Source organism: Zea mays, chromosome 2 (genome assembly GCF_902167145.1).
Source record: "Zea mays cultivar B73 chromosome 2, Zm-B73-REFERENCE-NAM-5.0, whole genome shotgun sequence".
Classification (NCBI taxonomy): Eukaryota; Viridiplantae; Streptophyta; class Magnoliopsida; order Poales; family Poaceae; genus Zea; species Zea mays.
The window spans coordinates 41,528,737-41,544,797 of NC_050097.1; the positions used below are offsets into that span (position 1 = coordinate 41,528,737).

General features: G+C 53.4%; 1 protein-coding gene across 1 annotated transcript; it reads left to right on the plus strand.

The window, feature by feature from the left end:
- Positions 1-454: 454 nt before the first annotated feature.
- On the plus strand, positions 455-1,498 carry LOC103646338 (Copper transport protein family). Its single transcript, XM_008671070.3, has 2 exons — positions 455-798; positions 930-1,498. Exons 1-2 carry the CDS (start codon positions 793-795, stop codon positions 1,263-1,265), a joined length of 342 nt encoding a protein of 113 aa, XP_008669292.1. The 5' UTR covers positions 455-792; the 3' UTR covers positions 1,266-1,498.
- Positions 1,499-16,061: the final 14,563 nt, after the last annotated feature.

Genomic DNA, 16,061 nt, shown 5'->3' on the forward strand with positions numbered 1-16,061 from the left:
TATTTATAGGCATAGGGCGCAACCTGTGTAAAATTAGATTCATGCCCTTTATGTTTATTATTGACTTAAGGACAACCTATCGAGGACTAGATAGCATTTTCCTCCTTAAGTCGGTTCCTTTTTCTGCTACTGAGCCGAAGCTTCCTTGCGCGTAGCTTCGTATCTGGTTCAACCTTCGTCCAACCATGCTCCTTATATTGTGTACAGCTTCATTCTGAATCCAAAGTTTTCTGTACATATATTACACTTGGTAAACATTATTAATCATGTTTTTGAGGACCTTCGAAAGACGAAGGCCCCCAACAAGCGTCGTCTGCACTGCCTTTATCATCTAAAGAGGTTCTAATGATGACACCTAATAACTCGGATCTATCATTAGATTAAGTATCCCATACTTAATTATGACTTAAATTCGTGACGACATTTTATATTAGTACAGTACTTGTTTTCGATCAGGAACGAACAGACTCGTCTCTGACTCGAAGCTCGGTAGGTGATGACTGATGACAACATACGCGTACAACCAGGGTCGTCGTGGTCGCCGTCGTCGTGTTACCTGGAAGGATCACCCGCGCCTTCACCTGCTGCCTGGTGTCTGTTGCCCGCCCGTCTATAAATGTTTGCTGCTGCAGTTGCTCCTCCATCACAAGCCAGCTGCCGGCTGCACCTGCACAGCGCATCGAACCCATCGGCACCCGGCGCGACGGCCATCGTCCCGTCCGTTCATTCCCTACTGCTCAGACCTGTCGTTCGCCACAACATCTGCTGGTCCTAATCCCCAGCGGCAGCGCGATGAAGGTAACTTACTGTCCGACGGAACAGCCGTCGTCTGCTGAACAACCAACCTTTCATTCAGCTCCTCGAAATCGCTTTACGTTATTACGTACCTGCATGCGGCTCATCATCATCTATCCATCTCGTCGCTGCAGCAAAAGATCGTGATCAAGGTGTGCATGCCATGCGACAAGTGCCGGTCCAAGGCCATGGGGCTGGCCGCCAAAGCAGGGGCGAACAAGATGGGGATCACCGGCGACGGCAGGGACCAGCTGGAGGTGGAGGGCGACGACATCGACACCGTCTGCCTCGTCAACTGCCTGCGCAAGAAGGTCGGCCGCGCCGACATCGTCAAGGTGGAGGAGGTGAAGCCCGCGGAGAAGAAGCCGCCCGAGGAGAAGGAGAAGGAGAAGCCCGCCGAGGCCGTGCCGCTGCCCTACTGCTGGTACCCCAATCCCAATTACTACCACTACTACCACTACCAGTGGTAGCTAGCGGTGCTGGTGACCAGCTAAGTTGTTCATGCTTGTTAGTAACAACCGTTTTGAAGGATTGGTAGCTGCCCATTCAGTTTCAGTCGCCCTAATAGAAACTGTTCTGCTGTGGCCTCATCAGTAATTGTATTTGCAACTATTTTTCGGCAGAGGATAGTGTTCTAGCCGTTTGCAACTATCATGATTAAGCTAAAACGTAAAGAATGTTCAATACCTAAATTATGACCTCACCATTGATTCTCAGAGAACCAGTCAGTGTTTGCTGGAGTCGTCGCTAGCTGACTTCTGACGTGAGAGGGCTGGTGACAGGAAGAATGAGTCAGCAAAAGGTCCAAGGTGTTAGCAATACGAGTGAACGAGTGGCATGTCGTTCGTCACAAATTAAAAGAAGGCAGTGCTGGATAAGTAGACGACACGAGATCAGAGACGTGGGATTTGAAAATGACGCACGCACTAGCATCTTTTGCATGTACCTGTACCGTTGATGCATCAGGTCAGGTGGAAATAATGCATTTACAATTGGATTACTTCTAAACGAACATTTATGGGAGCGAGAGCGACCGTTGACTCGTGCATTCACATCGTTCTCACGCATCTTTTATGCTCGTTCAGGCTAGGACCAGAGTTTTACATCCCACATAGAGCGATTTATACTATACTACTATATAATTCAACAGTTTAAACTTTACAAAACCCATCAAACTAAATCATCCTCACACACAACATTCACTAAATCTACCAAACAAATTACATTCAGACTTAACACACTATCAAAAATAGCGGTTTTGATCGTTAGATAACACCTTATTCCTTACTCAAATTCAATCGATAATATTATATATATCATTCATCATCTTTTCCTCTCTCCTGCGTCGACTCACTCCTCCCTCTCCCCCTCACATGTGTCCCCGTCGCCCCCTCTCCCTCACTCACACACCCATCACCTGTGTCCCCGCCACCCCCTCTCCCTCACTCACGCCGCTGCCGTCGCCATTAACCTCTTCCCTCCCCTCTTCAGCATTGTAACGTTAACACGTATATATGCTAGTATCCTAAAATAGCAAATGACTGGTTAGCGTCAGATAATAGCTAAGTTGTACATTAAAAAATAACTAAACACTTCTCAAACAGCTACAACGGAGATTAAAAACCTTAGGGCTACTTTGGGATTGAGGTGGAAACGAACTAATTTTCTCTTCAATCCCCTTCAATTTCGAAGGGGATTTGAGTTTCCAAACTAGCCTTTAGTAGGCTAGATATCGCTTTCATCCAAAAAAAGGTTATCAGTTTTTTTTTCTAGACATATCTATCCGCACCAACAAAGATACGATAAGCACGTCATGACTCCTGAGCCAATTGCCCGCAGAAAGCATAGTACACCTCGAAATTATTTGTTACCTATGAGCTTCGTGGAAATAGCAACAGAAAGAGAAAGGTTACCTTTATTACCCGGAGCTTGCCTCGTCTTGAGCTTGCCTAGTCTTTGCGCTGTGAAAGTAAACTTGTTTTTTCTCGCTGGCCAACACTGACAGCCTGGCTAATGGTCTCATCCTCCACGTCACTACGGAGCATCCAAATCAGCATAGATTCCAGACTATGACACTACCGACTAACCGACCACACTATTGACCGTGCATCAATCATTCTCATCTCTTATTTAACATATCGTTCCAGTGAGTAGTCTTTATCGTCAGTCTACAACCACCTTATTAACATCATATCAGCTTTCCTTTTACACACTTATTTGAAAAGAAAAAACTAGAGTTTTGTTTGAAAAAACATCGATCAGATAATTAAGAAAAATACATAATTCAAATAAACTAAATAAAATGCAAAAAATACATAGTTTCTTAAAAAACTAAAACTACTTATCATCATTATCGTCCTTATAGAGCTTGTTCACTATGCTCTTCTTCTCGACAGAGGACTCGCTCATACTCGTTGACGGTCCCATACCTTTGCCTTACGCTCTTAACCTATCACGGTCAATAAGGCATGTCGGTTCAACACTATCCGGTGATGCGAAATTATAATCGGCCTCAACTTTGAGATGAGATCATTTGCTCGTATCACTGGACACGCGCACATGCACCACTTGTTCCGATAATGAAGAGCACGCCAAAAAATGATACCACTTGATTTTTTTTTAATTTATGAAGAGCACTTGTGTCCCCGCCGTCCCCTCTCCCTCACGCACCCCTCACATGTGTCCCCGCCACCTCCTCTCTCTCACATCACTGCCGTCGTCATTAACCTCTTCCTTCCTTCTTCAGCATTGTAGCGCTAACATGTGTATATGCTAGCATTCTAAAATAGCAAATGGCTGGTTAGCGTAAGATAACAGCTAAGTTGTACATTAAAAATAACTAAACACTTCTCAAACAGCTACAACCGGAGATTAAAAACCTTTGTAGGCTAGATATCGCTTTTATCCACGAAAAGGTTATCAGCTTTTTTTCTAGACATATCTATCCGCACCAATAAAGATACGTAAGCACGTCATGACTCCTGAGTAGGGATGGCAGTTGGACCCGTGGGTATGGATACCCGCGGGTTTCGTACCCACCGGATATGGATACGGGTACAAAAACTCACCCGTGGGTCCTATCGGGTCGGATACCCGAAATACATCGGGTCGGGTATGGGTAAAATACTTTACCCACGGGTATCCAGTGGATACCCGAAATATCAATATACCTCTTTAAATATGCTACATCCACAAAAATGTGCTACATTCACTAGAAAAACTCACTCGCATGTGTTGTTGATTAATGAATATTAATTTGTGTTGTGTTAACAGTCAACTGTAATGTAATCGAGACCAATGAGACATTGACAATGTTATAAATGTCAACTGTCATGAACTCATTAAGCTTTTATTCTCTGTACTCAAATTTAAATTTATTGGATGTGATAATTATGAGTTGAAATATTGTATCGACATGTAGCCAAATATAGTCATTCTCGTGTTGCATTGGTGCTTAGATGTAAACTAAACTATTTTATGCATTTATTATAACACTGACCGAATGTTATTTAGTCTACAATAACATATCCACTGGATACCCGATCCCCGGTGGATACCCGATGGGCATGGGTACGGGTACAGTTTCTCGCCCGATTGGCTTGGTGGGTATGGATATTTGTAGAAGTCTCGGGTGTAATTTCGGGTCAGGTATTATTATACCCGAACAAAACCCGACCCGCTGACATCCCTACTCCTGAGCCAACTGCCTGCAGAAAGCATAGTACACCTCGAAATTATTTGTTACCTATGATCTTCGTGGAAATAGCAACTGAAAGAGAAAGGTTACCTTTATTACCCGGAGCTTGCCTGGTCTTGCGCTGTGAAAGTAAAATTGTTTTTTTTTTCTCGCTGGCCAACACTGACAGCCTGGCTGAGAGTCTCATCCTCCACGTCACTACGGAGCATCCAAATCAGCATAGATTACAGACTATGACGTTGATTACATCAGCTACCGATCACACTATTGACAGTGCATCAATCATCATCATCTCTTATTTAACATATCATTCCATCGTATAGTCTTTATCGTTAGCCTACAACCACCTTAACGCCACGTCGCTTTCTTTTACAAACTCATTTGAAACGAAAAAATAGTGTTTTGTTTGAAAAAACATCGAACACATAATTAAGAAAAAAAATACATAATTCAAATAAAGTAAATAAAATGTAACAAATATATAGTTTCTTAAAAAACTAAAACTACCCATCATCATTATCATCCTTATAGAGCTTGTTCACTATGATCTTCTTCCCGACAGGGGACTCGCTAATACTCGTTGACGGTCCCATACTTTTGCCTTACGCTCTTGACCTATCGCGGTCAATAGGACATGTCGGTTCGACACCATCCGGTGATGCGAAACTGTTGAGACTTGTTCTCAAATGCTATGAATTAAGAAAAAGGCAACACAGAAAGAAGTTAATGGTTAATGTCCTTCGTCCCTCGAGGCATTATTTCCCTTAGAATATAATGATCTTCGGACGAAGGTCATGAAGGACTTACCTTCATCATCACAGTTTACATTGATAAAAGAAGAAGCATATGAAACATGAAAAAATAACATGAATAATCACATAACATTATATACATATCTTTATTATATAATCATGGAGAAATAAGAACAATATCGAATTACATTGGTACCTTCGGCTCGACAGAAGGTGTAAGTACAAGCGTGACGCATGAGCGAGTACAAATCAGCGTGAACAGTACATGGGTACTGTTCATCTATTTATAGGCATAGGACGCAGCCTGTGTAAAATTACATTCATGTCCTTCATATTTAATATTAACTTAAGAACAATTTGTTGAGAACTAAATAGTTTTTTCCTCCTTAAGTCGGTTCCTTTTTCTGCTATTGAGCCGAAGCTCCTTTGCGTACAGCTTCGGCACTGGTTCGATCCTTTGTTCTGACCCTGCTTTCCATATTGTATATAGCTTCATCTTATGTTCGAAAGTTTCTGCACATATATTATGATCTGGGAGACATTGTTAGTCATGTTTTTGAGGACCTTCGGAAGACGAAGGCCCCCAACAGAAACTATAATCGCCCTCCACTTTGAGATGAGATCGTTTGCTCATATCGCTGAACACGCGTGCATGCACCACTTGTCTTGATAACGAAGAGCACGCCCAAAAAAGATACCACTTGATTTTTTTTTAAATTATGGTTTTGCTATTTGATAAAGTTTGAGCTTGCTTTTAGTACTTCAAATTCTCCTTTGGGATTAAACACCGAAAAAAAGATATTAATAAAGCATTAGAAAGTGTCAAATTTTATGGTCCTTAAACATTCTCCCCTTTTTAAAACTAGAAATGTTTCTTAAGGAGTAGATCAAAAAAAACTGACGAAATGCATTATGTAGACTGACTTCCCCTATATATACGATGAACTAGTCATCATTTGGTCAAGGAGCTGACAGCTGATCGTGAGGGTTGGTGACGGAAAGAAGAGTCAACAAAAGGTCCACGGTGGGCGAAAGCTGATAGCTAGCAAGTGGCATGTTGTCCGTCACAAAAGAATGCCGTGCTTGATAAGTAAATGAGATCAGAGACGTGGCCTTTGAAAATGGCGCACGCGCTAGGATCTTTTGCAAGTACCTGTACCATAGATGCATTAGTTGGAAATAATGTATTTAGAATGGATTACTTATAAAAGAACATTTATGGGAGTGAGAGCGACCATTGATTCGTGTATTCACAATTTCACATCGTTCCCAATTTTAAATTCACACGTCTTGTAAGGGCATGTACAACCTATAAAAAATGGTTGTCTATATGTGTGTTGAAAAAAGACGTGCAGATAATATAAATCACAAATTATACAATGAGTTGTCTATTTATACTATTGTTGAACAGCAAAAGTGCCATGCAGACTGTCCGTGGTAGCGACGTGGACGACCCGCACGATTATATATTTTTAGCGAGATTTGTTAGCAAAACATGTGGGATTAACTTGAGAAGCGACTTGTAACGGGTCCAGACCTCCACTCTTTATATAGATGAAGGGGTACGGCCGATTGAACCCCACAATCGATCCAATCAAATCTACTTATCAATTTTATCTATTTGCATCTGTCGGCGTTTCGAGACCGGGGGGTCCCTAAGCCGACGAGTGAATGTGTCGCGTGCCCCAGCCCAGATGGGTCGAGCGCGTGGGCGAGCGCGAAGGGGGGAAGCGAGGTGGCCGGAGACGGGCGTGAGAGAGGTGGAAATCCCGCGGCCTTCGTGTTCGTCCCGCGCCCAGGTCGGGTGCGCTTGCAGTAGGGGGTTACAAGCGTCCACGCGGGTGAGGGAAGCGAGCGGCCCCAAGAGAGCGTCTGTCTCGTCCTCGTCCCCGCGCGGCCAACCTTCTCTAAGAAGGCCCTGGTCCTTCCTTTTATAGGCGTAAGGAGAGGATCCAGGTGTACAATGGGGGTGTAGCAGAGTGCTACGTGTCTAGCGGGGGAGAGCTAGCGCCCTAAGTACATGCCAATGTGGCAGCCGGAGAGATCTTGGCACCCAGCTGGTGTGATGTCGTGGCTGTCGGAGGAGCAACGGAGCCTGGCGGAGGGACAGCTGTCGGAGCGGTTGAGTCCTTGCTGACGTCCTCCTGCTTCCGTAAGAGAGCTGAGAGTCGCCGTCGTCACAGGGCTTGCGGGGCGCCATCATTGCCTATCTGGCGGAGCTAGCCAGATGGGACACCGGTCTTGTTCTCTGAGGCCCGAGTCGGCTCGGGGTAGGGTGATGATGGCGCTTCCTGTTGACGTGGCTGGCCTGCGCCCTAGGTCGGGCGACGTGGAGGCTCCTCCGAAGCCGAGGTCGAGTCTGTCTTCCATGGCCGAGGCCGAGCCCGAGCCCCTGGGTCGGGCGAGGCGGAGGTCGTTCGGCAGAGGCCAGGGCGGAGTCCGAGCCCTGGGGTCAGGCGAAGCGGAGTTCGTCGTCTTCCGGGGCCTAGCCCGAGTCCGAGCCCTGGGTCGGGCGGAGCGGAGTTCGCCGTCTTCCGGGGCTTAGCCCGAGTCCGAGCACTGGGTCGGGCGGAGCGGAGTTCGCCGTCTTCCGGGGCCTAGCCCGAGTCCGAGCCCTGGGTCAGGCGGAGCGGAGTTCGCCGTCTTCCGGGGCCTAGCCGAGTCCGAGCCCTGGGTCGGGCGGAGCGGAGTTCGCCGTCTTCCGGGGCCTAGCCCGAGTCCGAGCCCTGGGTCGGGCGGAGCGGAGTTCGCCGTCTTCCGGGGCTTAGCCCGAGTCCGAGCCCTGGGTCGGGCGGAGCGGAGTTTCCTATGGCGCCTTTGGCAGGGCCTGACTGCCTGTCAGTCTCACTCTGTCAAGTGGCACTGCAGTCGGAGTGGCGCAGGCGGCGCTGTCCTTCTATCAGACCGGTCAGTGGAGCGGCGAAGTGACGGCGGTCACTTCGGCTCTGCCGGGGGGCGCGCGTCAGGATAAAGGTGTCAGGCCACCTTTGCGTTAAATGCTCCTGCGACTCGGTCGGTCGGCGCGGCGATTTAGTCAGGGTTGCTTCTTAGCGAAGGCAAGGCCTCGGGCGAGCCAGAGACGTGTCCGCCGTTGGAGGGGGGCCTCGGGCGAGACGGAAATCCCTCGGGGTCGGCTGCCCTTGTCCGAGGCTAATCGCACCCATCAGGCCTCTGCAGCTTTATGCTGATGGGGGTTACCAGCTGAGAATTAGGCGTCTTGAGGGTACCCCTAATTATGGTCCCCGACAGTAGCCCCCGAGCCTCGAAGGGAGTGTTAGCACTCGCTTGGAGGCTTTCGTCGCACTTTTTTGCAAGGGGACCAGCCTTTCTCGGTTGCATTTTGTTTCGGTGGGTGCGCGCGAGCGCACCCGCCGGGTGTAGCCCCCGAGGCCTCGGAGGAGTGGTTTCACTCCTCCGAGGTCTTAATGCCTTGCGTAATGCTTCGGCTGGTCTGGTTGTTCCCTCATGCGAACTGGCCGTAGCCCGGGTGCACGGTCGGGGCCCAAGTTCTCGGGCTGGTATGTTGACGCTGTCAATGGTTCGGCCGGAGCCGGTTTTGCGAGAGCAGCCCCCGAGCCTCCGCACAGGGCGAGAGGGCGATCAGGGACAGACTCGGCTTTTTTACATACGCCCCTACGTCGCCTTTCCGCAAGGAGGAGGGGGGAGAGCGCCATGTTACCCTCGATGGGCACCGAACATGGTGTCTCCGGTGAGCTGCAAGCGGGTAATCCGAGTGGACGTCCGTGCCCCGTTCGTTGGGGGTCGGCTAGGGGCCCAGAGGCACGCCCAAAAGTACTTGCGGGTGATCTGCCGAACCCGGTCCCCTGGCGACAGGGTCCGAGGGCTCGATGCCTCCCTCCGATGGGATTCCGTTACAAGATCGCTCCCGCTGGTCTCGGAAATGTCCTAGGGTACCTCGGGAGCGCAGCCCGAGCCTTGGTTATGTATCGAACGTACCCCTGATCATCCCTCGCTCGGCGTCTAAGGCGACTGTGAACCCTTCGGGGGCCAGCCTTCAAACCCCTGATCAGTAATGGGCGCGGAGCCCGAGTAGCCTGAGGCGTCCGTGGAGCCCTTCGGGGGGCCGGCCTTCGAACCTCTGACCAGTAGTGGGTGTAGGGCCCACGCGATCTGAGGCGGCTGTTGAACCCCTCGGGGGGCCAGCCTTCGAACCTCTGATCAGTAGGGGGGCTCGGAGCCCGGTTCCTTCACGGGGAAGGATCCTTTTCGGGGTATCCCCCTTTCCCGGTCCCTGTTGCAAGAGATAGAGAAAGAGGAAAAAAAGGAAAAGGATACGAAATCGAACGACGTGGTGTACCTTTTTTGGCACGGTTATTACGGCGAAGGCGAAGCGTCGCCCGCTTCTCCTGCCAGAAGCGCCGCCTGTCCTGCCGTGGAGTTAATGCGACGGGGCGAGTGGTTGGCGGGGCGGCCGTTGCGCGTGCGCGAGCCGTTCGAGGGACGAATCACGAGCGCGTCGTCTTCACGCCGTGAGAGGAGGCTCTCTTGCTGCCCCTGGATGGGACGTGAGCCTGGCCGACGACGTGACCGCTGCTCCCGCCCGCCTGCCACCGTCATTACTACCGGCCCACTTTCGGCTGCATTGACCGTCGCGCCAGGCTGGCGCTGCTGGGTCGTGCGCTGGGCCGCCTCGAGTCGCGGTATTGGTTCCGCAACTGAAGAGGCGCGGTGGTGGGGCAAGTGGCGGTGCAGTTGCTTGCATGCAGCATCCGGCGCGCTGGTTGCGTGACGCGTGGGCCTGGGCCTCCATGTTAGCGTGTTGGGAGTCGGGGAAGCGCGTCCACCTGGCGCGGTTGCATGCCGCCTGCATGGCTGCCCGCCCCTTCCGCCCGTTGGTCTGGGCAGAAGTGGGGGTCTCTTGTAACCGCTGGGCGGTTGTATGCACCACGCGCGGCGGTTTGGCTTCTTCTGCTCTGAGCCGGGTTGCATGACATGCGAGACCCAGCCCCTGCGCCGCAGGGGAGGGCCTTGGAGCGTGTTGGAGAAGACTCAGCCCGTGACGTTTGGGGGCGCACGTGGGAAGAGTTGCCTTTAAAAGGAGGGCGACCCCTTTCGGAAGGCGACCATGTCTTCTCCCTACCTTATGCATCGCGTCTTTTCACCTTCCAAGCCCCTAGATGGGGGGAACCCGCCGTCTTTTCGCCTCATCGTTGGAGGAACGCAACTCCGCGGGAGTTGGTACCTTTCAGCCATCGTTCGGCTTCAAGGATTTTCATCATGCAGCCCGGCTGCACCCCTCCACCGGCGGTCACCCAAGATGGTGACCTCCAGCTTGATGGTGGGGGAAAGCGAGCCAGGCTGCGGCCTCTGTCCCTCCCTCGGCCTCAAGGATTTTCGTCATCCAGGCCAAGATGGAGGATGAGGCGAGTCGGGGGGCTGCCCCCGCGTGGGTCGGCTGCCCTTTTCTTCCCCTGGCGTCTGGGGGAGAATGGCATCCTCCAGTTTCGCGGGGACTTCCTCCAGCCATGCCGGGATAGGTGGGCCGCCGTCACTCGGCTAGGGCGCAGCACTACGCCCTCCGTCCGGACGACGGTTGCGCCGCGTACCGCGAGGGCGGCGCCCACGCTCTGGGCGGTTCTGACTAGGGCGAAGACCTGCTGGCGCGCTTCGAGGCGTCGGCAGCCGGAGATGGCTTCTCTACCGATGAGATTGCCAACTCCGCCAGTAGCCCTGGGTCTCCGTCTCCCGGCCTAAATGGCTGGCTCTCGTCCTCTGCGGGTGAGAGTCCTCCTGTCGTAACACCAGCCCCGAAGCCGCTGCCGAAGCTGCTTCGCCGCCCGGGGCGGGGGTGACTGCCGCTGTTGCCGGATCGGGCGGCGGTGGGCCATCCGTCGGCCCACGATCGCTCCGCGGGTTCCCCAATCTTGTGGGGTTGTTCGCACCCGCGGGGACGGAACCGGAGTTCCGTTTGTAATGGCACTTTGAATGCCAGGGTTTTTTGTTCATTATGGTTGTTGAGGCCTGAACATGTATGTAATTTTGGCACGGAGCCGTGTTTTTTCCTCATTTTCGAGCACTAAGACTCGCCTGTTGATTATCTGAACCGCTTCACCAAGCATGAGTCGCCCCATGTCAAGGTGACGAGTGAGGTATCCGTATCCCGGAGGCGTAGGAATCCCTCGGCTCGATCGGCCTTGTTGTCTGAGGCTCCTCTAGCTTAGTTAAAGAGACCCCTTGGCCGCTCTTCGACGAGCCGAGGCCAGGGGTAGCGATATCAGCACGAACAGAGGCGGAGTTGGCTCGAAAATGAAAACCTGGTTGGCCGAAGCCTAACCGGGTTGTCCGTCAGCGGGGCCGATGCCGGAGTTGATCAGCCGAGGCCTCGGATCGGGCTGGCGCCCTTGGCAGATGGTTGGCCGAGGCCCCAGGGGTAACCGGCCGAGCCGCCTGCTCGGGCCGGATTCCCGGAGAAGTCCCTGGACCGCGTCACCGTCCGAGGCTGGGTCGGACCTCGCTGAAGGTGTCGTCGATGCCGAGGGTGCTACAGCCCCCTTCCAGCGTGAAGACCCGAGCCTGCAGGATCAGATTGTCTTGTAGCGTGTGCCTTCTGCGGCCGCTGAGGCCAGAACACACACCCTCGCTGCGTTGTAAAGTTGTGTCTCTTTTCCTCTTATTTCGAGTATCTGGACTTTTTTGTCGGTAACAGGGATGTTTGTGCGAGCGAGAGTTGCTTCTCGCGGAAGGTGATGAGTGAGGTATCCGTATCCCGGAGGCGTGGGAGTCCCTCGGCTCGGTCGGCCTTGCCGCTTACGCGTACTTTCACCCGTCCATGAGGCCCTGTCACCGACTCAGTCGAGAAGGCTCGAAGGATCGCTTCGGCAGAAGAGCTTCCGAACGTAAAGACTTGTTCGTTCCGCGGAATCACTTTATCCGAACGCGAGTTACTTATCGCAGAAGGTGATGAGTGAGGTATCTGTATCCTGGAGGCGTAGGAGTCCCTCGGCTCGGTCAGCCTTGGCTGCTTACGTGTACTCCGTCGTTTTCAGGATCCGCTTTTCGAAGTAGTAAAAAAGCACGAAAGATATTCTGCTAAAAGAGATCTTTTTTCGAGGAAAATTTCGACGCAGAGGGGGTCCCCCCCTTTTAGCCCCCGAGGGAGGGTCGGGCTTTGCCGAGGCGAGGCCGACCCTTCCTTGATGACTAAACTTTGCGTGGGTGCGAGGTATATGAACAACTTGAAAACATCTTAAGGGTAGAAGCGACGTAGCTGTTGGATGTTCCAAGCGTTGCCGTAGACCTCGCCTTGACTGTTGGCTAGCTTGTACGTTCCGGGCTACAGAACTTTGGCGATGACGAATGGCCCCTCCCAGGGGGGCGTGAGCTTGTGCCTCCCTCGGGCGTCTTGCCGCAGCCGAAGCACCAGGTCGCCCACCTGGAGGTCTCGGGGCCGGACCCCTCGGGCGTGGTAGCGTCGCAGGGACTGCTGGTACCGCGCCGAGTGTAGTAAGGCCTTGTCCCGAGCCTCTTCCAGCTGGTCCAGCGAGTCTTCTCGACTAACTTGGTTGCTTTGATCGCTGTAGGCCCTCGTCCTCGGGGAGCCGTATTCCAGGTCAGTGGGCAAGACGGCCTCGGCCCCGTAGACCAGGAAGAACGGCGTGAAACCCGTGGCTCGGCTCGGTGTTGTCCTCAGGCTCCAGACCACCGAGGGGAGTTCCTTCATCCATCGCTTGCCGAACTTGTTGAGGTCGTTGTAAATCCGAGGCTTGAGCCCTTGTAGAATCATGCCGTTGGCACGTTCTACTTGCCCATTCGACATGGGATGAGCCACGGCGGCCCAGTCCACCCGGATGTGGTGATCCTCGCAAAAATCCAAGAATTTTCTGCCGGTGAACTGGGTGCCGTTGTCGGTAATGATGGAGTTTGGGACCCCGAAGCGATGGATGATGTTGGTGAAGAACGCCACCGCCTGCTCGGACCTGATGCTGTTCAGAGGTCGGACCTCGATCCACTTGGAGAATTTGTCGATGGCGACCAGCAGGTGCGTGTAGCCCCCGGGCGCCTTCTGCAAGGGACCGACGAGGTCCAGACCCCATACAGCAAAGGGCCAGGTGATGGGTATCGTCTGCAGAGCCTGAGCGGGCAGGTGGTTCTGCTTCGCATAGAATTGGCACCCTTCGCAGGTGCGGACAATTCTAGTGGCGTCAGCCACCGCCGTTGGCCAGTAGAAGCCTTGCCGGAAAGCATTCCCGACAAGGGCTCGAGGCGCTGCATGATGGCCGCAAGCCCCCGAGTGTATCTCTTGCAGGAGTTCCTGACCTTCGGCGATGGAGATGCATCGCTGGAGGATGCCCGAGGGGCTGCGGTGGTAGAGCTCCTTCTCATCGCCCAGCAAGACGAACGACTTGGCGCGTCGCGCTACCCGCCGAGCCTTGGCTTGGTCGAGGGGTAGCTCTCCTTGGCGGAGATATTGCAGGTACGGGGTCTGCCAATTTCGATCAGGCGTGGCCCCGCTCTGCTCCTCCTCGACGTGCAGTGTCTCGCCCTCGGGGGCCGAGGGTACCTCGGGCTGAACCGAGGGCGCCTCGGGTCGAACTGAGGGTGCCTCGGGCTGAGCCGAGGGTACCTCGGGCTGGACCGAGGGTGCCTCGGGCTCGGGCGTGTCGTCGATCTTGACGGATGGTTGATGTAGATCCTGGGAGAAGACGTCCGGGGGAACCGTCGTTCGCCCCGAGGCTATTTTTGCCAGCTCGTCCGCAGTCTCGTTGTAGCGCCGAGCGATGTGGTTAAGCTCGAGCCCGTAGAACTTGTCTTCCAGGCGCCGAACCTCATCGCAGTAGGCCTCCATCTTCGGGTCACGGCAGTGGGAGTTCTTCATGACTTGGTCGATGACGAGCTGCGAGTCACCGCGGGCGTCGAGGCGTCTGACCCCTAGCTCGATGGCGATCCGCAACCCGTTGACCAGAGCCTCGTACTCAGCCACATTGTTGGACGCCGGGAAATGGAGGCGTAGCACGTAGCGTAGGTGTTTCCCGAGGGGCGAGATGAAAAGCAGGCCCGCGCCGGCTCCCGTCTTCATCAGCGACCCGTCGAAAAACATGGTCCAGAGCTCTGGTTGGATCGGAGCCGTCGGCAGCTGGGTTTCGACCCATTCGGCTACGAAGTCCGCCAATACCTGGGACTTGATGGCCTTCTGAGGGGCGAACGAGATTGTCTCGCCCATGATTTCCACCGCCCACTTTGCGATCCTGCCCGAGGCCTCTCGGCACTGGATGATCTCCCCCAGGGGGAAGGATGACACCACAGTTACCGGATGAGACTCGAAGTAATGTCGCAACTTTCGCCTCGTCAGGATCACTGCATACAGCAGCTTCTGAACTTGTGGGTAGCGGATCTTGGTCTCGGACAGTACCTCGCTGACGAAGTAAACTGGCCTCTGAACGGGCAATGCGTGCCCCTCTTCTTGCCTCTCGACCACAATCGCAGCGCTAACCACCTGAGTGGTCGCGGCGACGTAGACCAAGAGGGCTTCTCCGTCAGCTGGAGGCACCAAGATAGGCGCCTTTGTGAGGAGCGCCTTCAGGTTCCCGAGAGCTTCCTCAGCCTCAGGGGTCCAAGCGAAGCACTCGGTCTTACAGAGGCAGACCTCTTTCGCCGAGGCATGAGATGAAACGGCTCAGGGCCGCGAGACATCCCATGACCCTCTATACGCCTTTTAAGTCCTTGATGGGCCCCATGCTGGTGATAGCTGCGATCTTCTCCGGGTTGGCTTCGATGCCTCGCTCGGAGACGATGAACCCCAAGAGCATGCCCCGGGGCACCCCGAAGACACACTTCTCGGGATTGAGCTTGACGCCTTTCGCTTTGAGACATCGGAATGTCACTTCAAGGTCGGAGAGGAGGTCGGAAGCCTTCCTTGTCTTGACTACGATGTCATCGACGTAGGCCTCGACTGTGCGACCGATGTGTTCACCGAACACATGGTTCATGCACCGCCGGTACGTCGCGCCCGCATTCCTCAAACCGAACGGCATGGTGACATAGCAGTACATGCCGAAGGGCGTGATGAAAGAAGTCGCGAGCTGGTCGGACTCTTTCATCCGGATTTGGTGATACCCTGAGTAGGCATCGAGGAAGGACAGGGTTTCGCACCCAGCAGTGGAATCCACGATTTGATCGATGCGAGGCAGAGGGTAGGGAACCTTCGGACATGCTTTGTTGAGACCAGTGTAGTCTACACACATCCGCCATTTCCCCCCTTTCTTTCTCACAAGCACAGGGTTGGCAAGCCATTCGGGATGGAATACCTCTTTGATGAACCCTGTTGCCATTAGCTTGTGGATCTCCTCGCCTATCACTCTGCGCTTCTCCTCGTCGAATCGGCGCAGAGGCTGCCTGACGGGTCGGGCTCCGGCCCGAATATCCAGCGAGTGCTCGGCGACATCCCTCGGTATGTCGGGCATGTCCGAGGGACTCCACGCAAAGACGTCGGCGTTTGCGCGGAGAAAGTCGACGAGCACTGCTTCCTATTTGGGGTCGAGCCTGGAACCGATCCGGATCTGCTTGGAGGTGTCGCCACTGGGGTCGAGAGGGACGGCCTTAACCGTCTCCGCTGGCTTGAAGTTGTCGGCATGACGCTTCACGTCTGGCACCTCTTTGGAGAGGCTTTCCAGGTCAGCGATGAGGGCCTCGGACTCGGCGAGGGCCTCGGCGTACTCCACGCACTCCACGTCGCATTTGAACGCGTGCTTGTATGTGGGGCCGACGGTGATGACCCCGTTGGGGCCCGGCATCTTGAGCTTCAGGTAGGTGTAGTTGGGGACGGCCATGAACTTCACGTAGCATGGCCTCCCCAGTAC